The 16258-nt window shown below is 37.1% G+C and overlaps 1 protein-coding gene across 6 annotated transcripts in view; it reads right to left on the bottom strand.

Moving 5' to 3' along the window:
* The window catches only part of HOOK3 (hook microtubule tethering protein 3), an 85610-nt gene that overhangs the window by 54435 nt on the left and 14917 nt on the right, over positions 1–16258 (bottom strand). For 4 of the 6 annotated variants that reach the window (XM_068176885.1, XM_068176882.1, XM_068176884.1 and 1 more), the window contains exon 3: positions 7745–7817. The exons of 1 other annotated variant lie outside the window; for it this stretch is intronic. In XM_068176885.1, coding sequence (XP_068032986.1) covers positions 7745–7817 — 73 coding nt within the window. Of the gene's footprint in view, positions 1–1866; positions 1963–7744; positions 7818–16258 lie in introns of those variants that run through there. One more of the 6 variants, XM_068176887.1, reaches the window with a different exon arrangement.

Raw genomic sequence — 16258 nt, 5'->3', positions numbered from 1 at the left:
ATCTACTTTCTGCAGAGATAAACATCTTCTTCCAAATCAAAACCAGCTACTGCTCAGTATCATCCTTTAATCAAAACTCATATAATTTGTTGTTTTTCTCATTAATTATTCCTCTTAGCTCTTTCATTTTTGTTCTTGTCATTCTCTATCCCTCTTTCCAGTTTTTACAAATGAATGCCTGCCTTTCAGTATCTGGCAAAATCCACATTTCTCCACGATGACTTCACTGCTATACAAAGGTAGCTTCTGTTCATTTGCATAACCAATGGCATCAGTTAAGTACCTCCTGCTGTACAGAATGTATGTCACATTCCTCTAGTACTGAGTATTGCTCCCTTCCCAGCAAAAATCTATTTGCATCAAGTCTCTGGAAATATTGTGTTTAAAATTATAAAAATGCCCATGGGTCTCACAGGTAAAATTCAGGTGAAAAAAAAAAAAAAAAAGAATCTTTGCTGAAAGTAACTGCTAGACAGAGATTACCAATTACTGTTCAAGTATTTAAGAAAATAATTCAGATAATGGAAGCAGCACACTGTTTCTTGGGACAGAAGAGTGGCTGAGGGAGCTGGAGTTGTTTAGCCTGGTGAAAAGGAGGTTCAGGGGTGACCTTAACACTCTTTACAACTCCCTGAAAGGAGGCTGTAGCCAGGTGGGGATCAGCCTCTTCTCCCAGGTAATAAGAGATGGGACAAGAGGAAAAAGTTTCAAGTTTTGCCAGGAAGAGATTTTTGCAAGGAAGAGTATCAGGATACATCTCTTTGTCAGAAAGTGTTATCAAGCATTTTAACAGGCTACCCAGGACATGACTAAGCCACCATCTTTGTGGTGTGCAAAGAGCTGTGTAGATGTGGTACACTGGGACATGACTTATTGGTGGACATGGCAGTTTATGGATTCTATGATCTTAAGGATCTTTACCAACCTAAATGATTGTATGACTGAAGTTTAAACAGGATCTGCAAAGACTAAAACCAACAGAAACAGGATTCACAAAGTTCTCTCGCTGACAGCAGCAGCCACAGCAGCAAACTGTGGAACTGCAATGAGGGGAGAGCAAGTTCTAACTGCCTCTGAAGACCACCATAAATTTTATATTCTTGACTGCATTCCAGAAATATGCAGTTAGGAGATTCTGACCACTGACAGAAATTATTTACCTTTCAAACGACCTGAGAGCTGTTAGGAAACATGATACTGAAATCCAGGGACAAACTCAACACTTCAATATGGTCAACAAACAAAACGAGGTGATGGAAATAAATTTCAGACTCAAGAAAGGAACAGGATACACACACTAGAAGATTTCTGCCAAGAAAACAAAAGTGATAACAATCTGATTACCTGACTCCTATTAACCTACTCCCTTTTGGAAAGAAGTGCCAGAAGTTGATTCCTTATTAAGATATAGGAACATTCTGACTATCTCCCTAATCACTGAATTTTAAGTCATACAAGAAACAAAAATTCATTTGGACCTGAAAAGTGACACATCGAATGCCCTGACAAGCTAGAATGAGAACTGGAGATGCTACATTATAGCATGTATATGAGAACATTTATTGTCACTCCCAAAATAGGCAGTTTACACCTTCTACTCCAAAGCACATGCTCTTTCTGTACTATTACACACAGCACCGCATGATCCTTTAAGAGCTGCAACTATTTCCTAGGTGTCTGCCCAACAGCAACCAAGACCACCACTTAAAGGCAATGCGCAATCATAACCAAAGTCTGCAACAGATTTAAGAATTTAAAGAAATTAAGAAATTTTATTTTTATATCAAATCACCACAAAGAATATCACACTGATTGGAATATTATTTTTTAAATTGATTGATTAAAATCTTGCGGTTTATAATTTACCTGAGTCTGCTGCAGAAAGAGCCACGGAAACCCAAGGGGCATGTTGCAGAATTTAAGTCCAGTTTACCGATGAGAACATTTGTGAGGAACCTTGAACTTGAACATAATCCCAAAAAAATGAGAAACCAAATGGAAACCTGTGAAATACTTCTTTCCCCCTCTCCTTATAAGCATTTTTGAATTAAAATTCCTTAAACACAAAAAGCCACCTTCCTCTATGTAACTTTTTATAGCGCTTGGAGTCAATACTGAAACAAAACCAATACTGATCAAAATTCATCAGGAAAATGAGCATATAGGGCAGCATTCTTGAAAGAAGAGAACAGCAAACAAACTGAAAAAGAAATCTTTGCTGTCCTATTTCACCCCACCGTCAATCAACAGTACCAGGGCAGCTTGTTTTCAAGAATTAACTGTACCATATTTGTATTTGGCACACAATCAGACAATTGTAAGGTTAAAGTAGCTACTTTATAGACTTTTAAGACTAAGACTGACTTAAATTTAAACACGATCTTCACTATTACTCAGACAGCTCTCAATTTTTTTCATAACTTGCTTGCAGTCAATAAACTTAGATAGTTTTACTGTCCCAGCATAGAGAGGATCATCACAGGGAAACTACCACTATATTTTGTACTTTGAAATTGAACTGAGTAGTTCCAGCAACATTTATGAGGTCAAAGAATATGAAAACAAAGACCTCAAGCAGCTGAATGAAAATGAACAACAGCCTAAGAAAGTGTTAAAAACAACCAATTAGATCCGAATTCTAAGTCACAGCAGATGACAGTTGTTCAGAATTACTTTTCACTTTCTTAGGCACATAGGAAAACCTAACTGTAGTTAACAACGACCATTACATTACATAATGTCAGACCACAACAGAAAGAATTACCAAAACAGATTATGACTATAAAGTATTAAACCATTGTTTGGATGTCAGCCTATGACCACATGGATGCCTATCTGCTTGCATCAGCAACCTGAGTTCTTGCTTTTCATAAAAATATACACGCTACCCTCCCAACACCTTTAACATTCACTCCCTGCTGCCATACTTCTGCTGGAAAAGATGTGAGGTTTACTGGGGTAAAAAAAGTGACAACTATGCTTTATTTCACCTCAGAAATTTGTTGCAATTCACAATAAATGGATCAGTAAGTATTTCTAGACAAACTTCTATAAATTTTCAATCTCTTTACCATCTGAGACTATTGATGCAGCCTCAATATTCTCACTCCTTTGAACACGTAAAGTTCACAAATACCCACACCAGAGCTGTGTGGGTGCTCTCTATGTTAAATTATCACTACCCTCTCTGCTAATAGCCATTTTGGCACTACATACTAAGCACCCAGTGCTCAGTATGACACTGACCCTTAGTACACAGCATTAACCTGATAAACTGACTGGAATGAAAGCAGAGATCATGTGATCTGCCAACAGCATAGGATTTAATGGTTGCTTGGTTTTTTCTCCTATTTTTCTTTTATTCTCACTTGTCATATAAAATCTCTATTTAATTACAACTTCTTCACTGTTTCCAATCTCAGGTTTGCAAGTGCAGTCTGTCTAGATTTCTCTCTTTGCTAATATAGCTGTGTAACAAAGGGAAAGGCCAATATCGTGGGCCATAGAAAATGCCCTTAAGCTTGTGATTGACAAAAAGCAAGTATGGGTTAACTAACTTCCTGGTTTTTCTCCAACATTATGGCAGCCAGCCTCCAATTCTGCATTACCCTTATATCACATGTATGACTGAAACTCTGTGCTGGAGGCTCTGTGTAAATTGGTTTTTCTTTTTTTTATTTCAGATCTTGAATAACCTCTGGAAATGTTGCTAGCACACACTTTCAAGTGGCGTGGAAATTCTTAAACAATAAGCTTTGGATATCTCATTGAGGTACATTTTTATCCATTTGCAGTTAACAGGTGGGGTGGGGGGTGATGGGCATGGGAGTGTGGGTGTGTGTGTGCATGCGCACCAAGAAGGGGAGGGAGCATGTGTGTTCACTGTTTGTACCACTCTCACAGGCATATGGTTTCTGATTTAAACTGCATTTTGAAGGAACGTGTCTCATCACTGATTATAGGTGGAACCTAGAGAAAGACCAGGTAGAGAAAGTTCACAAGACTAACACAGCTTGCTACTATAAACATCAATAAAACTGTACTTTAAATTGATGGCATAGTCTGAATGCCAAAATGAAAACTTCAAAAGAAAAAGTGAGAAATCAAGTTGAACAATGTGTTTCCTTCCCTTCCTAAGCTTTCTATACTGAATTGAAGACAACGGGGGGAAAAAGGGGACTTTTATGCCACCCCTCAGAGAGCCAACAGTTTATTCTGTAATTGCCAAAGCTGATGCACATATATCAAATCAGTAATTTTTTTCTTGATTAGGGAATTTCATTCCTGCAAAATTTTGGCAATCAAATAATTTTCTAAGCTGCTTTTCATTTTCAGTATAGGTTTTATGTTCAAGATATCATCTTCCTCAGCCATGAAGTACTATGTTGTACAGAATTTAAATTTGGACTATATAGAAGTGTTCATTGTACATGAGGAAAGAGTTAATGGCTTTGCTTTTTTATTTTTGTAAACCATCATAAAATTGCAGATAAGGCAGCAGTGAAAAGTCCTTTTGTTGCCGAAAGCACAATCTACTATGTACATTGATGTATGCTATGAGCATGAAATTTTAACCCTGAAGAAATAACATTTCCCTACTAAATACAGTAGACAAAGATCTGGTTAGCTCTAAGAACCACAATGCTTGCTGAATGGCTCCTATTTTGCAAACTCCCCAAATTTTACCATTTCCCTTTTTCTCTCCTGTGCACTGCTCAATTTCTCAAGTCTGGCAACTTGCCCTGAAACCAAGAATTTGAAAACATCCCTGTGAGTTTTTTTTTTTTTTTCAAATTGTACAGCAACAGCAAAAACATTGCAGTTATCAGAAAGCAAAATGCTAAAAAAACCAAACTAACCTAACCCGTGCATCCCCCTCCTGCCCCCTCCCCAAAAAAATCTCAGCCTTATGTTCTTGTTTCTTCACTACAGAGGACAACACACAATTCAAAATTAACAATCACATCACCTTCTCCCAGGTAATAAGTGACAGGATAAGAAGAAACTGTCTCAAACGGCATCGGGTAAGTTTAGGTTAAGTATTAGGTAAAAGATTTTCACAGAAAGGGTTGTAGAGCACTGGAACAGAGTGCTTACCAAAATGGTAGAATCATCATCCATGGAAGTGTTCAAAAAATGTGCAAATATGGCACTTGGTGACATAATGGGTAATTGTGAACACAGTGGTGGTGCTAGGTTGGCAGCTGGACTCAAAGGTCTTTCCCAAACTTAATAACTCTATGATTCTATCATTTTCTGAGTACTTTCAAGAACAGTGGTTAGATGGGCTATACAAGACCTACACTAATTTCTACCAGCCCCCTAACTACTGTTTCACAAAACTTCCTACACATTACATTTAGATTGTTTTTCTATATTTCCCCTACTAGAACAGCTCCTTTATGTGGTTCACGATACCAAGAGCTTGTACAAGTGGTGACTACTACACCAGATGGCATCAGAGACAAAGAGTGACCATGTTTAGCAACAAGAAAATAATGTAGCTCATTACCACAACATTTGAGATAATCCAGTTATCACTTCTCAGGGCACTTCTTAAAGTATGAAGGGAAAGCTATATTATAGAGTCATGAAACTATGATGCCCACATCTTAAATCCAGTAATGAATATATTTCTAAAAGGAGGTTGTAGTGAGATGAGGGTCAGTGTCTTCTCTCAGTTAGCAAGTGACATAACAAGAGGAAATGGCCTCAAGTTGCACCAGGGGAAGTTAAAGTTGGGTATTATGAAACATTTCTTCACCAAAGGCATTGTCAGGCATTGGAACAGGCTGCCCAGGGAAGTAGTTGAGTTACTATCCCTGAACGTATTTAGAAGAGGTGTAGATGTGGAGCTTAGGGTCCTGGTTTAGTGTGGACTTGGTAGAGTTGATCTCAAGTCTTTTCCAAGCTGAACAATTCTATTAATAGAAATGCACAGATCGAAGTGTTCCTACAAGCCAGACTTTAAATGAAGGATTGGATGATAGACATTTGGAAAACTAGACTACTAATAATGTTTACTCACATATAAAGAACAGTTGGCAAAGTATAGGATTACTTCCAGATTAAAAAACAAGAGTTAAAGTATCTCACTTGTGCCTTTTAGCATTCTTCATTAAAATGGGAGTGGTCTATAAAAATGTATACAAAAAGCTGAACTATACATATTTCTTAAACAAAAATAAAAACCAGTCTTCAGTTCTTGTTTACATGGACACTTGAAAAACAAGATGGAATGACATCAGCAAGAAACTGAAATTTGACCTGATGCTTTGCCAACCTCAGACACATAAGGAAGTTACTGGATTGCTCAGCAATTTTTTTTCCACACCTGCCAAGCTTTTACATCTGCCAAACTGGTGGGAGACATAAAAATAAAATATTTATTCCTCAAACTCCAAATGACAGTTATAGAAGCTGCTGCTTCACATTTAATCAGCTCAAATGCTATTATAACCAACAGTTCTCAGTTTGTTATCCTCCACATTTAACAGCCAAGACTTCAATACCCCTTAGAAAAAAATATCTGACAAAAAAGTAAGACCTTGCATCCAGCTGTTCACTTGCAATTCCATACAATTCTTTGAGAAGTTAATTTATGTTAAGTGCTCTACATGTAGTGGATGCCAAAGAAGTCCTAAAGGTTTTTTAGGGATCATGTCTTTTATCCAGCGGTCAGTCAATATATTCTAATCAATGTACCCTCACTTTTGCTGGCAGCCCTAGTAGACAAAACATTCTAAATCACTCCAGACTTCACAGAGCTGATCAGACAGCAGAAACCATGCTGATACAGTTTCCTGGCCAAGTCAAAACATAAACAGTATCAGTGTGCTCCATCTTTGTCTCAGGCAGCATTCTGTCTCTTAGTGTCACTGCAATTCAGAAAGTGAGGTAGACAAGCCTGTAAGTACTTGAGCATTTCACAGTTTTGGTCCTTCCCCAGATGCTCAGAATGGGTTTTGGTGGCTGGAACAAAATGGTTTTACAGGAAACAAGAACTAACAGTAAATTCTTAACTATTTTTCTTCCCCCAAATTAGGCTGAAAATGGAAACTTAGAAAAGCACATAAATCATTCTCTGAAGAAAACTAGTCAAAAACTACACCAATATCTGCATGTGAGACTGCATTCCTCAGATTCTAAAGCAAAATGTTCCTCATTCATAGTTCTTGTAAATTCTGTTTCCTTCAGGTTTGCAGAGAAGTCTAGAATGCCAAGTGACAAATGATCCAGCAAACAGACTGTGATTAAAAATCATGCTGAGTAGAAACACTGAAAAAACATGACTTCCTCTCTTAAAACTCAGTAGCTCTGCAGAGCTGACAAAGTAAAAGGAAGCAACATGTTGCCATTTTTCTTTAAATATACTGCTTATTATGTTCCTATTTTTATGCAGTTGTTTCTCAAAAAAGCTGCCTTTTTAAAAGCTGCTTTCACACTGTGCATTTAAAAAATCTCTCATTCAATGTTTGATAAACAAAAGGTAATTAATGTATAACATTTACTTTAATATTTTCCTTTTAAATCATTAAAACCTGTTTACAAATTCAAAATGTCTTTGCTAAAACTGTGCAGGACAATACAACATATAAACAAGTAAGTGTAATTAAAATGGTCTAAAATTCAAAATGCTGTCTATAAAGCAAGATCCTAATCCAGAAACGTGAGAATACTTAGACACAATATTGTATTAAGTACTCAAATACAGATTCACAGACAAGCAAAGTAAGTCAAATACCTTTAGCCTCCAATTATCTCCCACTTCCGTTTTGATTCTGTTCAGCCAATTGTCATCAAAATAAGCTGGATCGCTGAAAGATAAAAAGTATATTCATTAAAAACACATTACAGAATTTTGAGTACACATTCATCAGTAAGCTCCTATCTCAGGTTTGAGTTAAGTGAAATGACTACCTCTTGTATCTGACACATGGCCTGAATATAGTAGTTCAGAATCCTGTTACTACTCACTTTTCTAAGAACTTTCATCACCCTGTTGACAGCACAGCTTCATTTATGCGTCATGAGCAGCTTATGCTTTTGAGGAAGGTTCTTTGTATTTTGAATGCATTTTGCCAGTTTTCCCTCTGTAAGTCCTACCTCTTAATTTCTCCTCTGGTGTTGCAGCAATATTTACTTGCATTTATTAAAATTGTTAAAAATGATTACTTTTCCACACCTTATGGATCCCTACCATTGTACACTGCTTACAACTATTCAGCTTCTAAAATAAAAGCCTGAAATGGAACAATACATGTGCTGTCTTGACAGAGTGAGAAGAGCTAGGAAGCATCACTGAAGTTTTTATGACTAAGAACACACTTCACTATTTCATTTACCAAACACTATCAGTTTTTGAAATCCTCACTTCACAGTAACCCTACACAAAACTTTTTGTGAGCACCCTTCCTTAGAAGTTTTTCTATCCTCTGCACTTTTGACAAGGCAATTAAGAAAAAGAACAGAGAACTATTTCTATGGACAACTTCTCCCTATTTATTTTTCTCAAGGCATCTTCCACAAGCTGCTTCTTCAAGACACCTCCCGAGACTGTCTCTCCTGCTGCCAAGCTTGAAGATCATCTAAAAGGCTAACATTTTCTACTGATCAGTTCAGTCAAATTTTCCCTTTATCACAGAGAATTTTGAAAATGCTATAATCAGAATTAAGGAGAAATAATGTACTATATATAACTAGTTTTAAAAGAGTAGGAAAACATAAGGAAAGGCTCATATTTCATCCAACATATGAAGTCAATACAGCCAGAATGCAAAAAGCGCCTATTGTTAACAAGATGCTCTTAAGATTTTGTGTTACCAGTTTCAGGTGAAGTACTCTATTTTCTGGACTTATACTGCTGCATTTGCCACTGGCTACTGCTAGATTTACCACTGCACCTTCTACACATAGAAGGGGTTCTGGACTGAGCTCTTTTTTCAACAGCAAGATGCCATGAGATTTTTTGGCAAAACTTCAAGAGAACTCTGAATATGTCTGGAGAGTCAAATAACATCCATACTATATATACTGTAAGCCAGCAATTACATCATTACTTTTATTAGAGCACAAACTTTGCAGCCATACTTTGCATCTGATGCAAGGGACATGCTGTATTCCATCTTCTCCACAGTGTCTTCACAATGCATCAAGGTCTGCAAGCTGTATTATAACTATAATACACAGCAATGGAGGAAGATCACTGTTGCTACTGGACATGAAATGAGTACACAGAAGCTTGATAAGTTCAAAAGATAAAAAGACCAAATTTTATTCAAACATCTGATATTTACAGAATTCCAAATGTGACCGTGGATTGGAGAATGGAATTACCATCTCTCCAACCATACTAGTCCAAAGATCAATCAATCATTTCTCTCCACATACAGAGAAATATGTAAACTATTCTATTTATACATGAAATTGTGTGGGAACTCTGACTCTCAAATATGTAAACATTATCAGAAGGCTAAAGAAGTTTTATGAGAACTTTAAAACTTTCAAAAGAACTATAAAAGAAAACTTAACACTTTTAAAAATAAGGGCAACAGATCACAAATAGCAATGTTTCTCTACTGACACATTTTCATTGCTATTTTTACACACTTTGTTACAGACTCTGGTGAAGATTACCGCATATTTAGTTTCCCTTGACATGTCATCTGCAAACATATATCTGGAAAAACAGCTTTAATTACTAGTTAAGTTGATGACTCCAAATTACTTCCATTCAAAAACAGTACAGTTCTAGTACAGACGACAGAATCTTAAATTACGAAACAGAACAAGTAATGTCTTATCCAGACTATCATCTGGTTTTGAAATATGTTTTCAAATAGCTTTCAAATGGCCTCTCTGCCACACGAAGACAAACTTAAGAATGACATTGATTCAAGTATATGTAAGATCTCTGACACATGAAAAAACTTTACATTCAGATTTTACATGAAACAAATAGCTCTTCTTGCAAAAAGCCTTAATTAAAAAGCCTTCATTTGCCTAATTTCCACTCAATCACAACAAAATCATCTGGACACTAATGAAAAGAATGACAGTTCAAATCCCATTTTAGGTGTGGGTTTCAAAAAATACCCTAATGACTTTCAAATGAGTCTTCTGGGAACTGCCAACATACAAATAAGCTAGCTTAACAACAGACTCACAATTATAAAGTATTTATGCAGCTGAGAGAGAAAGCAAGTATGACCTGTGCTTCCCCATCAAAAAAACCCAACAGGACTTCCTTAAGGACTGTATCTTATAATTTTAAGGGTTGCACTTGGCCACTAATATCTTCAGCTGCTTCAGGGTTGTAGTGCCATGAATGTATCAATCCTTGATATACCATATTCATGGTAAATAATGGTTCTAGGAAACAACATGGGTAACTATAAACAACATCCCACAAGCAAAATTATATTTGGACTGACTGGGTGGCTGATATTGCATATCCAGTTTTCAACAATAACAGCACCAATAAGATAATCAGCTGAGGAAAACTAACGACTTCAGAGTTAGGTTCATCTTACTTCACTCTGAAAGTCTGAAATTCAGCAGAAACTAAGCAGCTTTTCTCAGCTACTACTGTAATAAAATGGACAGCAACTGTTTTTACAGTCTTGATGAAAGTCATAGACTACCTAAATCCTGATATATGTCATCAGACATACTTAAGGAAGGTCCCTGAGAAATAAATCTAAATTCAGTGTGGTAGTGCTCTTCCACAAATCCCATTTGTTTTTTTCATTTGTAGGTATACAAATGTCACGGAAGCATCCAAGGGGTCCAGCAGCTGATAAGCAATCCAGTTGAAATCAATATCATGTAACAATTGTCAAAATAGCACCAACAATTCTTTTTAGAGAACTTTCATACAGGTTAATAATTAATAGCAAACTGCAAAAACACTTTGCCAGGAAGACAATAAGCAGAAAAGCAAAAGGTTGGGTATCAACACCAATCAATTCTAGAACGATCATCCTTTCCTCAACCTCATTACCATTAAAATTTTCTTTCTCTTCAAAAGTCTCATTAAAGTTCATTAGTAGTACCAACAATAATGCTCTCTCTATATAACAAACTATTTGAAATCAAACCTGAAACAAAAACTTTTCCACAAGAACTTCTAAACATACTTTTAAAAATGGGCTTCCAGATGTTAGATCATTCACAGACCTTGTTGCAAACAAGTCTCCTTTCGCTATATTTTTGGGGATCAGGATTCAATCAAATTCAGACTACCTTAGGTTACTTAATTTGGAAGCAACAGCATTGTTCTTACAGTGTTTGAAAATCACCACCTAAGCAAATATGAAAATGTGTGGCTGAGAAGAGGGCAGCTATACTATCAGAAAATTAACTGGAGCATCTTCCTTACCATGAGATGACTCATACATGAACTGACTATTTTGAATTCAGTAAGTTCCTGAGCCTAGATCCAAACTTATACAATCTCCAGCACTGGATAACTTTCAGGTTTAGAAAGGTATTTGTATATCAGTTGATTGCTGCCTACTATCTCAGTAGTACTGCAAATAACTGGGACTTTTCTTCAGAGCACAAGATACTTGTGCTGTTGCTAATGCTCTATCACTTCATGTGATGTTTTCAGCAGTGCTCATTTATACCATCTCCATCTTATTTTGTATGCAAATTTTCCTTTATTTAAGCAATCATCTCTCTGCAACACAGATGCCAAGAGACAGAAATACTCTCCTGAAGAAAACCAACCCACAGAGCATGTAGTACAACTCATGATTATTACTCATTTTAACAGTGGTACAGTAAGCTGCTTCAAACAACGTGTTTACAAAAATTTCCCTCTCCCAGTGATATACAAAAGCACGGCTTTTGTGTTTTGCATGTGTCAAAATACATACAGCGTGTTGCTATGTATAACAAATGAATAATTCATTGAGAGGGGCACGATGCATAGATGACAGAATATATACAATTTCTTACATTTGCCAAGGCCACTATGACAGAGGAAAAAAGAATCAAAACAAGAGGGACACCTGGTATTAAACAGTCTCCAGAATGGGATGAAAGGAAAATTTTAAAACAGGAAATCTTGCTATTATAGGAATATCAGCGGACAGTGAAAACTTAAGTAACATCAGTGCAAGCTACACAAAAAAAAGGATGTGATCCAGAAGCAAGATATGGCACTCCTACCAGCACAAGCTACACAATTTTAGGCCACCAGTCTACTCATAAAAAATTTAAACATTTTCTTTTGTTTCCACTCTTTACTCCTGCAGTACAATATTCTATAAAACAATTGTCAACACTGCAAACTGTACAGGCATTTTTTCTTACTGTATTTCATATCAATGCTAGTCAGAGGGATCACCTCATCTGAACAGAAACAATTAATCTTACAGAATAACACACAAAAGCTAAAACACAGGCTGAGTTTCTTCCTCTAAGATAATACAGTTAGCACTAGAGAATTACAGTCAATGGTATTTTAAGCTAAATTCAAAGATAAAGTTTTAATGCTATTAAGGAAGAAAATATCCTTCGGGAATTTACCAATACCTGTTTTTTAACAGCTGAGACTGCAAGCAAAATTTTCATGCTTGGTTACATAGAACATATTTCTGGTATTTGCTATCACACACTACATCAATAGCAAAAAGTTTCTGAAGGTGTCAGTAACTTCCTCTGTAACCTCTTCTTCTCACAGCTTATTCCAGCATTTTTGTTACAGAAAATTCTGCTGCATTTTTTGTGATGTCTGGCACTTACTTACGAATGGACTGCTACTGTGAGAGCAAAAAATATTGACGATGATGTACAAAAAATTAAGAACCATAGAAGAAACTGTCAGCCCCTTCCACTTGGTACAAGGCACACCTGTTTTTTATCAGCTGATGATCAAGCAATGTTCTTTCTCTTCCCTTTCCTCTTTTCTTCCATTTTCTAAATCCTACAGTTCTGTTTTGGGCAAATTTTATGTATGTCTAAAACAACTACTTCCCTGAGCTAGGGATCTCTCAAAACCTGCTCCTCATCATGACCTACTACCTCCCATCCTCGTAAGTACCAGTGGACTTTTCCTAAGAAGACAGATGTAAGGAAAAAAAAAACTAGAAATAACAGAATTCACTATTAAACCTTTAAGTTTTTTGGAAGAAATGCTATCCTCAGTCCCCTATTTGGAAATATATTCAGATCACTGGACCACTCCAACACCTTTAAATTTTCATCAATGTGCTTCTTTACTGGATATATTAATCTGCTCTTCATTATTTTTAAACATTACTTAATTTTCTATAGTAAAATCCTGATTCACATAAAGTTGCCAGAACTTTCCCCTCCCTACCTTTACCTAATCAACCTCCCATTGTTATTAGGCTCAAAGAACACACACTTAAAAAGGACCTTTAACAGGAAGCACCTATACTAAGAAACACCCAATTTTCATTTTTCCTTTAAAAATTACAAAATTAGTAGTTTATCCTTCTCAATAGAATAAGAGTAATGGCACTTAAGTTGAGTCTGCAGTCAAAACAACACACTTTTCCTTTGAAGATTAACTTTTTGAGAGATTTTCTTGTCAAAGACAACTATTCAAGTTTTCACTGCAAATGATATCTCTGCACTGACCAGATGCTTTCAGGCTTGCTCCTTGCTATTTAACATCACTGCATGACTTTTCCAAATAACCAGAAGTATGCACCTGTCTTCCTGCAAAAAAAGTGTTATACATTACTTATTTTCTTGGGTCAGAGTGGGAACCCATGTTGCTAATATAAAAAGAAAAGCAAACAAGCCTGATCTAGACTTGCTTCATGTTGTCGAACATGCTCTAACTCCCAGTGAAGTAGTCTTCCTGTTGTTTTTGTTCAAAGGACCAACAGGAGGATTTCACTGCTAGTGTTGAATTTGGTTTTGTTTTCAAGAAAGATTATTTAAAATGGCTTTGTCAACCTGCTCCTGATCAGTTTCTAGTCCTAGTCAGTTTTCAGCTATATAAATGCTGATCCCTGTATTTGATCTTTATTCCAGTCTCATGACCAGGGAAAGAGAAAATGTTTGGCTACTCTACAATCCTTGGTTTCTACTTCAAAAATCAATTAGACTTCTGTTACACTTCTTATCTTATACTACTTACCTTCTGTTTATCCTGTTTTAAAAAGAAAAACAAAAAAACAGTATTTTCTCTCAAAGACTGTTCATGTTATCATTCCTGTTGTACAATCCAAAATCAGATTGCTGCTGCTCTTCAAAGTTTAACTCAGCAGGAATGCAGTCAAGATTTAGCAATACCGTTGCTAAATTTCAGCATGAAAATATGTCTGTTCGTTACATAAGTATGCAAAATGTTAAATCTGAAGCACAACTACCATAAAGTAAGATAGTTGAATACTAATCTTGGTATGTTCAAATTACTATATAGGACATGAAGAATTAAAAATTGTTTAGGTAATCTTTACATATTTTGAAACCATGCTACAAAAATGTAGTATTTGTATTGTATATTTATTTTTAAAGTATCAGTTCATCAGCTGAAAACAGTACCTCAGAATCACATGCTAAAAAGTCTTGCTTGGAAATATTTGACTACATTGAGATTTCCCTCTTCCCCATTTTTGTTCTTCCTGTGAACTGGCAGTTCCTTCTCTCACTAGGAGGAAGGGTCCCACTCCTGAGAATCTGCAACTAAAAGAACATACTCAGAGTCCTCATAGCATTTACAGCCCTAGGAGCTGTGTCAAACAGATCATCTGTGGTCAGTAAACCTGAGCCACACAGCAGCACAAGAGGGAAGTGCTAAACACTAGAAGAGCATGGAGCACCCTCATCTTACTGACATCAAGAAGGGCTGCTGCTTGCTCGGGGTTTGAATTCCAGGCGTCATTGAAAGACTGCTGAGGCTTGTCTAGCACTCACATTATCATTCCTTCTGCTCTTCCACCGGGGCATGAGCTGTACAGCTAGGGAAACCTGCAAAGTGCCAAGTGTGATTATGCAGCTTTGGAAAGTATGGTCAAAGCTCAAGTGGTGTTCTCCCCTGTTGCACCAGTTAATGAGGAGGAGGTTTGAGCAGCAGACAGACCCTGCAGGTCAACAACCAGCTGTGATATAGTGCTGGCAACAAAGTTTTGGTTTCGATAACCATTAAACCCGTTTGAGAATAAGGACTGCTTGGAAGAGATGGGATCCACCAGACTATGGTGGGCAGACGCATCTTCACAAACAGGCTGGCCAAGGTGGTAAGAACAGTTTTATAACAAAAAATGAACATTAAGTAACAAAGTAGTGAACTCTGTTGAAGAACTAGGGGTGAGTGATATGAACAAGACACCTCATAGTCAACAAAACAGGTCTGGGTGAAGTGGGATCACCTCAAGCATAGGCACATAAATATACAAAGGCCTAAAGAACGCTCTGGGGAAAGTTTCATTCTTGGGAATCAGAAAGACTGGATGCATATGTGGAGTGTTTGTGCACTAATGCAGGCATCATGGAGAACAAACAGGAAGAAACAGAGTTCTATATGTAGTTACAAGGTCACAGATCCACTGGAATCATGAAGTCGTGGTAGGATGGCTCACATGCCAAGGCTGCTGCCATGAACATATACAGGTTCCTTAGGAAGAACAAATTGAGAAGGCAGTGACAGAAAGATGCCCTTTCTGTGACAGACCAGAGGGAATGCATGAGCTCTGTCTTAGGATGGATATGAGCCAGCTGAGAGATTACTGGTCAGAATGACTAAGCAGACCAACATGAGTGACACTGTTACAGATTACTGCTACAGACTGCCTGATCAGGATGACATCTTCATAGAAGAACTGATGAAGCATTACAGGGGTAACTGGATAGCAAGGTGGGCTGGAAAATGGCTGAAACGCTAGGCTCAAAGGTTTCAGAAGCATGAAATCCAGCTGCAGGCCAGTTCACTAGCAGCATATCCAAGGGGTCAATATTATTAAATGTCTTTAAAAGGGACCTAGATGATGGGACAGAGGGCAATTTTTCATGTAATATAAAAATGGAAGGAGTGTTCAACACACCTGACAGTTGCATTGCCATTTAGGAGAAATTCCATATGGTGGAAAAACAAGCTGAGAGGAACCTTACACATTTCAGAAAAGTTAAGTGCAAACAAGCCCTATTTACCAGTATATACTGGGGGTGAGCTGGCTGGAAAACAGCTCTGCAGATAAGAAACCAGGCAGAAACCAAGTGGAACACACTCCAGCAATGTGTCCTTGCAGCAAAGAAGGCAAACCAAAACCTGGGC

The sequence above is a fragment of the Anomalospiza imberbis genome, chromosome Z (assembly GCF_031753505.1).
Source record: "Anomalospiza imberbis isolate Cuckoo-Finch-1a 21T00152 chromosome Z, ASM3175350v1, whole genome shotgun sequence".
In the NCBI taxonomy this organism is placed as follows: domain Eukaryota; kingdom Metazoa; phylum Chordata; class Aves; order Passeriformes; family Viduidae; genus Anomalospiza; species Anomalospiza imberbis.
Note: the sequence above shows the minus strand (reverse complement) of the source record. Positions and strands in the feature narration are given on the sequence as shown.